General features: G+C 36.2%; 1 protein-coding gene and 1 non-coding gene across 2 annotated transcripts in view; one reads left to right on the top strand and one right to left on the bottom strand.

Annotated features, from left to right (window-relative positions):
* Positions 1–9393, bottom strand: part of Cand1 (Cullin-associated and neddylation-dissociated 1) — a 17339-nt gene extending 7946 nt beyond the window's left edge. The window contains exons 1-11 of the mRNA XM_011506800.1: positions 9240–9393; positions 7825–7994; positions 7362–7575; positions 6748–7040; positions 6379–6541; positions 5765–6038; positions 4921–5427; positions 3913–4142; positions 3093–3447; positions 718–1009; positions 1–49 (exon numbers count right to left, since the gene is read on the bottom strand). The exon at positions 1–49 is cut by the window's left edge and continues 162 nt beyond it. Of these exons, the coding sequence (XP_011505102.1) occupies positions 1–49; positions 718–1009; positions 3093–3447; positions 3913–4142; positions 4921–5427; positions 5765–6038; positions 6379–6541; positions 6748–7040; positions 7362–7575; positions 7825–7994; positions 9240–9281 (2589 nt within the window). The 5' untranslated portion in view covers positions 9282–9393. The remainder of the gene's footprint in view (positions 50–717; positions 1010–3092; positions 3448–3912; positions 4143–4920; positions 5428–5764; positions 6039–6378; positions 6542–6747; positions 7041–7361; positions 7576–7824; positions 7995–9239) is intronic.
* On the top strand, positions 2463–2535 carry TRNAK-UUU (transfer RNA lysine (anticodon UUU)). Its single transcript has one exon. It is a non-coding gene; the product is annotated as a tRNA-Lys (tRNA).
* Positions 9394–12022: the final 2629 nt, after the last annotated feature.

Genomic DNA, 12022 nt, shown 5'->3' with positions numbered 1-12022 from the left:
GAAAGAATCCAAAATAATATGTTTTAACGACTGAATGTTGCTCAAATCTCTAAAAGATAAAAATTAAGTTTTAATTATTTACACATACACGCGCAAAAAAGTCAGTGAGTCAGTGAGTGAGTGAGTGAGTGAGTGAGTGAGTGAGTGAGTGAGTGAGAGAGAGAGTGAGAGTGAAATGTGCAATTTAGATAAATATTTTATTTGTAAATTTTGTTGACGCAATTAATCTAATTAATCACGGTGGCGATTATTTATTAAATAATTTGCATTTTTCTATGTATTGACAAACATTGTGCAATAAACTAAATTCATTTTAATCATCTATGTGAAGAAAAGTTTTATTTTTTAATTCATTATACGATAGTGAGATAGATATATTATTGATTTTAGAAGTAAAAAAAGAAAAAAGAAAAAATTACGTATAACCAATCGAATGCTATTTTTTCTGTAAAAATTGAAGGAGCATGATACGATATAGGCATATACGCAGAAATTAATTGATTCTTACAGTGACTAAAAGTTTAATGAAGATAAACAAAAAAGAAACTACGTCAAATTCCAAGTCGAACTTCGACTATGTAATTTATACTGTTCCATCGCTTTCTAGAATAGAAAATTCGATGGGCTATGGGTCTTCAAAGATTAATCGCTCGATTAAAGTAAGATAAAGAAAGACTGATAATGTGTCCTTTCACGTAGCTCTTCATTCGCACTTACACGTGTCGACCGATCTCGCCTATAACGAGTAGGGCAAATAAGTGGTGTGCGTCGGTCAGCTGGTTTTGCACATCCTTCAGGAACTCCTCGACGACGCCTTGGGCTTCTTGATGCCAGGTAATTGTGAGAGCGGCCGCGCACTTGGCCAGTGAATGATACGCCTGTTTGTGGAGCTGCTGCGTTTGACTGACCGGAGCCACGAGCATCGACAGAAGCTCTCGGTATCCCAAACCAGGTATTCCTGCCTGCACCAGGGCTTGGAAGAACTCCAGCATCGAATTCAGCGCGGCACCTGTTTTTAATGACAATTATTCTATTATCGATCGGTGATAAATAACAAGCTGCCGTGGTCTGGCCACTTCATCCATCCCGTCCCAAATTCATTAACAATTAATTAATCTAACGTCCATTTAAAGGTTTGCAAAGCTCACACTTTCAAATACATTGATACTTTCTTTAAAATCAATGAAATTGCTTATTATGACTTTTGACAAATAGTTTCATTTTTTTTTATTTGTACCTAACAAAAAATTTTTAAAATCGTCAGTTTTAATATCGAGGATGAGGATTTTAATGCAAAATAATATATGCCATACAATTTGAAAGAATTTATTGATTGTCAAATAATAGACAATCGTAATACTCATAGTGAATGGTAAATTTTCTGATTGATTACATCAATTATGAATTTTTAATAAAATAATAATATTTACCTTCGTGATAAAAACAAAAAACAAAAAAATGATTTTACCTAACAAAACAAATATAATATTAGAAATCTTATGTAATCGCGATTTTAATACTAACCAGGAAAAAAATAATTACATCTTTTTTCTTTACTTAATAGACAATTACTTCATAAAAAATAATGAAAATTCATTCAAGGTTTCTTATAAAAATAAAAATTAATTATATATATATATATATATATATATATATATATATATTGTATAATGCGTGGGGGCTTGCTATAAACAAAACAAAATAAAATTTTTTTTTTAATATTTGAATTGAATAATGATATTGAATACAATACTCTTATAAACATGAATGTATAGTCGAAAAAAAAATCTTTTCTGTTTTCATGCACAGGTTCTTTGTTGTTATTTGTGGCCTTATCTTAATTACAAATCCGAGATTAGAATTTCCTAATAAAAGACAGTAAATTAAGTAGCTTTACGATTTCACGCTCGATTAACAATTAAAGTTACGCTATATATACAATTAAAGCGTTCTTTGATGTGGTAGAATATCAATATCGAATACAAATATACTCGTCTTTTCGAAAAAGACACCCATTACAGAAACTATTCGATCAAATCTAATTAATACAATTCTACGTAAAAATGGATTAGAATTCAGTCTCTTAATTAGAGATATAAAATAGAAGAAAAAAAATTAGTTTAACGAAGAAAGGACGACCTTGAGTAGGACTTACATCAAACATACGATAGACAATATAATAAATCTTATGAGACTTTAATCTTTGAACGAATGACGAATAGTTACAATTATGTCAAAAGAAGAAGAAGGAGAATGTAATGTTCGGTTTTTTGAGAATAAAAGAATAAAAATTCTAATTAACAGGTTGAAAAATTGTAAATATTAAGCGAATAATGCACATTACGAAAATTAATAATCATTGAGAAAATTTTTGACCATCGCCATGTTACTCAGCTCATTTTAAAAATAGTTTAAATCGTTTGGTATGCCCCATTATGTCTATTGTGCCAAAAAATCGAGAGGCCCGGATAGCTCAGTCGGTAGAGCATCAGACTTTTAATCTGAGGGTCCAGGGTTCAAGTCCCTGTTCGGGCGTTTTTTTTTCCTCTTTTTTTTTTCAATTATTTTCCATTCTATAAGCGGTGCGCTTACCATTGTCGAACATTGAAGAAAATAAGAGGGGCTCCATTATTTGTGTTTTTTTTCTTTTTTTTTTTCTTTTTCTTTTAACATAGTAGCTTATACAAAATACTTTTATAATGAATATTCCGAGGTTTAGATTTTGAAATTTTTGGAATGTAAGGAAATTCTCCATTAACTGTTATGAATTCGTTTACATCGTTTAAAGTAAAGATTGTTGAAGTGCTAAAAAAAATAAAATAAAAGAAATAAAAAAAATAAAAAAAATAAAAAAAAATAAAAGAAAAATAAAAGAAAAATAAAAGAAAAATAAAAAAAAATAAAAGAAAAAAGCAAGTACGACAAAAAACTTGCGAGAGATTGAGAATGAGAGTACTGTGAAAGATAAAGCTATGCTACGAAATTAGCTAAAAAGTAAAAAGGAATAATGAAAGAAAGAGAAGAAGAAAAAAAAAAGGTAAAAGGTAAAATTGTGTATGTTTAAAGAGACGAGTGACGATGCGCTGACGTACCTTGTAGTAGGGGCGATTTGACGAGAACGAGGATCTCTGGGAGAATGTTGTCGGAGATGTTATTGAGCGAGACCGGATGTAGTTTGGCGATGGTGGTGAGCAGGGTGAGCGTCAACTGGGCGATGTGGAGGTCCGTCTCGTTGAGGAGTGCCGGGAGCTCGGTCGTCACCTTCTCCAGTAAGTCCGAGTGAAGCGCTTCGCTGTAGTTGCGCACCAAGGTATCCAGCAGCACCAGGGAGCTCAGCTTGAGCGCGCGCTGATTTTTGCGCAGGAAGGAGCCGAGGATCGGTATTGCATCCTGCAGGATCGGCTTGAGGTCGTTGTGCAGCGGCGAGGCGGCGATGCAGGTGAGAGCCTGCACAACGGGGATAAGCGGCGACGTAACCGCGCGCGACGTTATTTCACTGTCGGTATAAGACGGAGGTGGGGCTTGTTGTGAAGCGACGGGGCACATCAGCATCGATGGGTCAAGCAAAAGAATTTAATTCGGACGATTGGACGATTGCGAGGCCTATTTATTGTTCTTTATGGGAAATGATTGGGAGGCAAAGCAGTTTGGAAGCTGTTTTAATATCCCACTGGAGGCGTAGGGTGCAAAGATGCTAAGGGGACAGTAATTGGAAAGTTAGTCGAAGGCGTGATTCCCGCTTCGTACGCTTAATGGACGAGGAGGCGTGGGCGCGTCACGTTATTAATTAAATCACAATGGCAGAGGAACGAGATATTATGGAGGATACAAGGTAATGATAAATAGGCTGGGGAACGTGGGGCTGCTGCCCATAGTCGCATCGAAGGGGCTTGAAATTGATATTAGCGTAACCTTGACGGTGGTGAGTCGGGTGATTTCGTTGCGCAGCCTGTCGAGGAAAATGGGCAAACAGACGGGCAGCTCGCTCTGCAGAGTATCTCCGAGGTGTGCGAGGATCTGGCCCATGCAGGCGATCGCGCGCTCCTTGACCTCCTGGTCGATGTCGGCGGTGCGCAACCGCGACAGAGTCGACCAGTACAACTCGCCCGACAGTGGTGTGAAGTCGAAGTTCGACGGCTTATCTGATGAAGAGAGGGAGTTTGTCAATGTTTTTGTTACTTGGTGCAAAAAATTCGGCCGCTCTTCGATAAATCAATTTAACATTTTAAAAATCGAGACTTTTTTTTAACTGATCCTTGTGAAAAATTGTCCATCTGCTCGTTGCCATTTAATAAATATAATAAAACGATCGATAATTTCTATATAATTTTCTACCAAGAGATAAAATAAATTTTATCGAGTGACTATTAAATAATAAATGTATAATACAAGAGAAAACATTGTAGCCCGATTAATACCAAATGAATGTAATATTATTAAAAATTTATATAAATAATTTCTCTTCGTTACAATTTTTTCATAAATAATTTGATTCATTATTTATTATACATTTATGGACACACGTATTTTTTTGTTGTTTATTCAATCGTTTGATTATCAATTTTCATCAAACGCTTCGTATTTGAATTTATAATAATAATGATAATAATAATAATGATAATAATGATAATAATAATGATAATAATGATAACAACAAGAACAAGAACAACAACAACAACAACAACAACAACAACAACAACAATAATAATAATAATAATTTGTAAATTATTTTATGAATTATTTTATAATAATATGTGCCTGGGACTATGACTAAGGAATTAGCTAGTGAGCCGAGAATGGCGAATTAATGATTATTTTGGCCCTACAATAATCAACGAGTCCGTGCCTAATCAAAATTAATTAAAATAAAAATGAAGCTTCGGCGTGGCATGAGGAATGGAAGGGAAGAGCCTCGCTTACCGTGTGGCCTGATGACCTGTACGAGCTGCTGGAGCACGAGGAGCGCTTCGGCGGTGATCTTGTAGAAGGGATCGCTAACGGCGATGATAATGGGAGGTGCAAGTACTGGAAGATGGACGTGAAAGACCTCCGGTTGATGGGTGGCGAGAAGAGTGTGGACAAAGGCCAAAGTGTCGATTTTCATATTACTGGAGGAGTTCTTGTCGCTGAGGGAATACTGGATGCCGGGGATGAGAGCGGGTATGTGATTTGTGAGGGCACCAGGCAGGACAAGCACGAGTTCCTTAAGTAAGGATAGGCAGTCCTGTCGGGTTTTAATGCTTTTTTCCTTCATCTGACGGTGAACAGCCTTGACGATGAAGGGAACCTGGAACTGCAGTAACGAGATCGGACCCTCCTCGTCCTCCATGGAGTCGGGATCGAGGGCGACCCCAGTAGTGGGCTTCGTTTGACGCAGGAGCGTCACATACGCGTGGAAGATATCGGACTTAACATTTTCTTCGCGCTCTGTAAAAACAAAACAAGGTGCAAACGATAATGGAAAAGGCATTTTATATGACGAACTACCAATGTTATATTATTCTCAAAGGATAATTGAAATCTTTTTTTCGTTTTTTCGTTTCTTTTTTTCTTTTTTCTTTTTTTTTTTTTTCTTTTTCTTTTTCTTTTTTTTTACCAATATAGCATATAAAAATTAGGTGCATTTGTTGAAACTTTAAAAAGAAAAAGAGAAAAAGAAAAAAAAAACATGTCAAATATTTAATGCTACTTAAAAGTAGAAGAATATAGAAAAACGAAGAATATTATATAATAAACGGGGAAGGCTTTTTTTACGTTTTTTTACCTTTGAATCTGGAGATCAAGGCCAGTGATACGACCTTGTAAAGCTCGGAGAGTAATTCTCTCCTGCTAGAGATAACAGCTTCCAGGCACTTGGTAGCGGCTCGACGTACCTTCCAGCTCATGTCGTCGTCATCCGAATACTCGTCCTCGGCGTCCTCTTCGCCATCTTCTTCCGTCTCCATTACTGCGCCTTCGCCATCGGACATATCGCCCGCATCGTCGTCGTAATTATAATTCGGATCGTACGTTAAATACATGAGGCAGATCTCAATAATCTAGAATTCCAAAAGAAATATGAATAAATTGATGATATTTTTATAAATACATGTAAAATGTGATAATTGTGAGTTATATAAACAATAATATGCTAAAGCATTTTCACTAGAGATTAAAGTCATAAGTATTATGTTTAATATCAAATAATTAATATCGAATGCCAAACACTACTTTGATAAAATTAACATTATTCTATGAAGTTTTCAAGATTTTTGTCTTTTGATTCATATATCATTGATATATATATATATATTAATAATAGTTCAATGAGTTTTCAATTTTTCTAACAATTTCAATTGGCCATGCAATTCGCACAATACTTATCATTAATTGACTTACTTTATTAATGTGAGGAGTAATTTCCTTGGGACATCTATAAACAAAGGCTTCTAATGCTTGCAAACAATATTCTCTTAGTTCGTCGTCATCCTCCTTGCTGTACTGAACTATAAGTGGCATAACCCTCTCGATTTGTTCTCCAAATCTGTGTCCAGTTTGTCGGCTGTAAAAATGATTGTACAAATTACATGACAATTTTTGCTATTCTCGTGTCACTCCCAGTCCCAGGCCTAAAAAATTCCTAATCGCCGTATTCAGCTTTAAATTTATTGCAAAGTCTCTTTTTCATTGCTTTGACCCGTCCGCTACCAGTTAATCATATAAAAATCACCTAAACTAGGGAAATACCTCGTTGAATTTCGTACGTACCATATTGAAGCGATGCACTGTATGTAAGTTTGAACAACGTTGTTCACTTTATTGTTGGCCAAGCCTTCTAATAAGTGATCCAGTAATTTGCTATACTGATGACTGGTACTCGACGTCATGAGATGACTGAGGGCCACTATGGTTCTTTTACGCACAGCTTGTCTCGGTGATGAAAGCTGAGGAAGAAGCGCTGCTAGAATTATAGAGTGAAAGAACACCAATAGAGAACCGAAGCGTGACAGTAGATCAGCTAATATGTCCAGGGCTTCGAGTTGCACGGGCACATCTTCTTGCTGCAACGAATTAATAAATATTTTCAAGAGTGACAAACATTAGCATCGACTAACTGCTTACTCTTACCAAATTGGCCAATAGTGAAAAAGCTTACTTAATTAAAATTGCAGTGTTTAACGTACAGAGCATATTTATCAATTTGATCTCATTTCAACGAATAGAACGAAGCAAAGAGTTTTGTCACTAGCGCATATTTATTAAATTTCCGTCTTTTTAATTTTAATTCTTCCGAATTTTTAATCATTAGAGCGTTAGGTATCGAAACTAAATGACTAATATTACGTAAGCTTTGGGTTTCCTATTATTTATCGAAGCATTACCTTTTCAATAGCATTACTTAAGCGCCCGGTGATTCGTTTGCAAACGTTTACAGCCAGTGGACTCAAACCCAATGGAAGTTCTGCAATGACAGTTTTTAAACCAATGCTCGAAATATCTCTTAGCTGTTCTTTATCGGATACCATGTTGCTGCAAAGAGCATCGACAATCGTCTCCACCTGGTATTCTTTGACTTTATTAACCAGTGGTCCCAAACTGTAAACGTATTATTGTTAATATTGTTTCGTGAAAAAAACCTAAAAGGCTCTTTAGTTTGTAACATAATATATATATATATATATATATATATATAGTACTCTAACTAATAATTAAAAATACATAAATATTAAAATGACAGTTATACTGTTAGAAAAAGCAAGGTCTATAGTTATTATTACAATATATCAAAGGATATGGCTTAAGAATTTGGTAGTATTGAAAATAATTTATCTTATCCTCGTATACCATTTGACTGCAAGATTTTGCACTTCTCCATTTTTATCTTCCAGTAGCTTAAGAAGCATTTTTACAACTTTACGCTCTGAATCATCGTCTAACTTGATGTTATCTTTTTGTAATTCTGTCATTAGATCGTTAGTAGCCATAAATCGAAAGTCTTTATCACTAGATGTCATCTAAAAAGAAAAAAAAAATATTAAAAAGTATTAATTATGCTTTACAATAAGTAAATAAGATACCAAACTCTTCATTATATCATAAAATATATTATACATATGCAAAAGGCGTGTATGGCTGCGCGTGTGCGTGTGCGTGTGCGTGTGCGCGGATGAGTGGGTAATGTACCGATTAAACAATGCTATTTCACTAACAATAATATGTTACGTTGGTTAATGAAAAGAAATTTATTATAAAAAATTTTAAAAACTAACGTTTCGATTTTTACATTATTTAAAAAAAAAAAAACAAGATTCTATATCTTTATTTAAATATATATTTAATTGTAATATATTGCATAGGTGCCTATGACACTGTAATAAATGAATTTAAGAGAAAATTATCTTTTCATATGAAATATCTGTAAGTTAATACGGGTGAGAAAAATCTTGAGAACTATTGCATTTGTGGTAATATTGAATGATAAAGAAAAAGTTTTGCAACCATATCCTGTCTATTTAAATATTGTATGCATAATTAAAAGAAATTAGAAAAACAAAAACAAGCGATTTGAAAATAATACGCCCCCCCCCCGGCCCCCCGTCCCGTGTGTGTGTGTCGGTGTGCGCGCGAGAGCGTGGGCTGAGTGCGCACGTGTATGTATGCGTTGTCTGGACATGCTTGCACACACCATTAATGAACAAAATAACATGTAAAATTTATCGTGGATAATTAGTTAGACCTTATTACTTCTCAGATGTAACCAGATAGATGTGATTATTAATACTAATATAACAGTTTAACGAATAATGCTGCTTTTTTTATTCTATTTACATTACGTATTGTAGTGGAGTGGGGTGAAGCTTGGGTAGGGGGAGTGGAAGATAAAAATGAAAATGAAAATGAAAATGAAAGGAATGTCTGGACGATTATTTCAATGCATATGCTAATGGAAGTAAAGGCCAAAGAAATTTGCCTTCGTACATAATTAACTAATCGCGGATGAACACTTTCTAGACGTTTTGCCGACGAGCATTAATCGTTAAAAGCTGAAAGTGCAGATGATATTAGATAACGTAGTGCGCTAGAATTGGAAAAGAAAGTCTGACATTTGAAAGGGAAGGAAAGTATAAATGTTGAAAGATGATTTTTGAAGGGACAAAGTATGGTTAGGTTGCCCATTGAAATCCAGTCTCGACAAATCCCTTTCACATCGCCCGGCGAAATAATAGGCGAAGCGCAGGGGAAATTCGAGGAAAACTCACCTTTTCAAGAAGATTGGCGATGTGATAAGAGACGGTGGCCATTTTTGCAGTTTCGTGTTTTCGCCGGTATAATCGTGAGAGATGTGCAAAGAGAGTAAAAGCCCCCGAGGTGGCCTCCGCAAGACAATGTGTGCGAGAGAGAGAGAGAGAGAGAGAGAGAGAGAGAGTGAGTGAGACAAATCAGACAACACCAATACTTTCTCTCTGCGCCTGATTTTCTTTCTCTCTTTCGTTCCTCCCGCGTCCCTACGCGCACGCTTTAACAACGCCGCCGCCGTAGATACAATCCCGAGAGAAGTGCGAGTGCCAACTCCTCTTTCCTCGCACTTAAAAACTCCTCGTGAGAGAGAATCGAGAGAGTAAGACGATACACGCGATCAGCCGACGCTCGCGACTTCACGGTAATTTCATCGAGCGATGGATCCCCGCCGACATTTCCATTCTCATCAACCGCACAATTGCCAGCCGCGCGCGCACACACGAATAAACTAGCACAAGAAGCACCTCGGACTCCGAACTCACCAGGCGCGTTTAGTCTATCTGCCGTATCGTTACGTCGGTGTACCGTCCCTCCCCACCCCACCCCTCCACCCCCTTTTTTTGGCGAATTGGTAGTGGTGATGTTTGTGGTAGTGGTGGTAGCGGCGGTGGCGGCGGCGGCTGTCGAGGGACGGGGGACACGCACGCACGCACGTACACACTAATCAGCGCTCGGCACGGCGTTCTGGGGTAAAAATCATTTCAATATGGCCGGCTTCGTTTAAACGCCACACTTCCCTAGGCTTTTTGCACACACGTGTGCGCCCGCTAATGTGTCAATTGTGTAAACGGGGAAGTAACCGGATATTCGAAGGACTCTTTAGCATTTGAAGGGACGATCGAACGCGATGATTCGCCATCATTGTGATTCTACCACTCAAGTTGACGATCTACGGTCGTTAAGCAACTTCTCCGCAAGTTTTCGCGAACAGTTTTGCGGAGACGACGACCCGTCCGCCGGCACGTGCACCACCTCCGTCGAATCGATTGGGCCTGATTTTTCCATTATGAACTTGAAATGAGCGAGAGGACACGATGTTATATTATCAAAGATTTTTCAGTGAAAGCTGTTGGAAGCTCAAGTCGTCAAGCGCCTACCGTATCTTTGCCGACCTAATATTACGGATCGCTTCAGGCTTATAGAATATGCCCGAAGAGTATTTTTTATTAATATGAATTATTGCGTTAAATATTAGACATTACTACGTTACTACGACTTGCTAGTCCTTTCATGTCTTATAAATGCCTACGAATCTCATGGATTATAGGGGGTGGGTAGGCAATGCCTTTATGTAACCATAATGCATAAGGAGAGCAAAAGTTTCGTTTTTTATTCGTTGGACAATAATTATTTCGCCGCTTGTTTGTAAAAGACGATATAACAGGGACTTCCAGGGACGCCCAACTAATTAAAGGGACATCCTTCCTTAACATTACAAATGACTACGACTATGACTCTTTGAAGTAAAATGAAGTAAAACGATCGTCGAGTGCAACATGTACGAGTCCGCGCACTGTAATAGTCACGATTTTCCATGATAAATAATATTATCGAGTGGAGTGAAACGTATGCGTGCCCTTGAAAAAAGTTGTTGCCATTTGCACAGTTTCGACGTCTCACCACAGAAGCTCAAACAATAAATAATAGCGCTCGATAAAACAAACAAAACACACGAGTGATGCTGCTGTCAGAAATTATCAGCAGCCGATATTTTATTAGGATAATCAAAATATGCACATTGCAGAACCATTGGTTTGGCACAAATTATCAAGCTTCCCTTCACGGATAGATAATTAATTATATATGTACATCGTCGGCATATTAGGCAAAAATTTCTATAATTCATATTGTTGGCAATAATACTTTTAGCTCAAGAATTACGAATATAAACTCGATAATAGAGCGTTAAATAGAATTTTATCAGATACGGTGAATTCAATACATACATATATATGATTAATTTGCCATGTTCTTTTTCTTATTTTTTTTTTTTTTTTTTTTGTATAAAGAAAAAATACTTTAAGTAATACATATGTGTGTGTGTGTGTGTGTGTGTGTGTGTGTGTATATATATATATATATATATTATATTTTTGGAATAAAATCTCTAAATTCGAAATTTCTAATCATCTAAATCTGCGTTAAGCTACATTTCTATAAAAATTACAAAACGATAAATATACAGCAAAATATATAATTTTTTTTTTTTTTATAAACACATTGGCTTAATTCATAATGAGAACGTGAATGTACGTTAACTCGTAACGCTGACCCCCATAACCCGAGTACACGAATATAATATAAATATATATATGAACAAAATATTAAAATATGAAACTTTCTACGCGCTGCTAAGGAAGAAAGTTAATCCACTTGCTCGTTCGATTATCAATAATCGTACCGTAATTGTCATCAGCTAGTAAGGCTATAATAATTTTGTAGTGTACTCTTATTTATTATTTAATTATTTAATTATTTATTTAGCTGTCCTTTAGCTGGGAATTATGATCGTAATGAGAAACGCAGAAATTCGCGATTAATTGAAAATCAACAGGATTAATAGTCCGTTGAAAGTGATACTTTCTAAATAAATGCGAACTTTTTAAAATTATTTATCATGCAATCCGATAAAACTATATTTATTATTTAATTTACCAATATCGAATACACCACTGAAACATTCCATCGCCCATATTTCCGATCGAACGAAGCATCGCGCGCACTTTACTACACGCCGATAGAT

Source organism: Ceratosolen solmsi, unplaced genomic scaffold (genome assembly GCF_000503995.2).
Source record: "Ceratosolen solmsi marchali unplaced genomic scaffold, CerSol_1.0 scaffold6, whole genome shotgun sequence".
NCBI lineage: Eukaryota > Metazoa > Arthropoda > Insecta > Hymenoptera > Agaonidae > Ceratosolen > Ceratosolen solmsi.
Note: the sequence above shows the minus strand (reverse complement) of the source record. Positions and strands in the feature narration are given on the sequence as shown.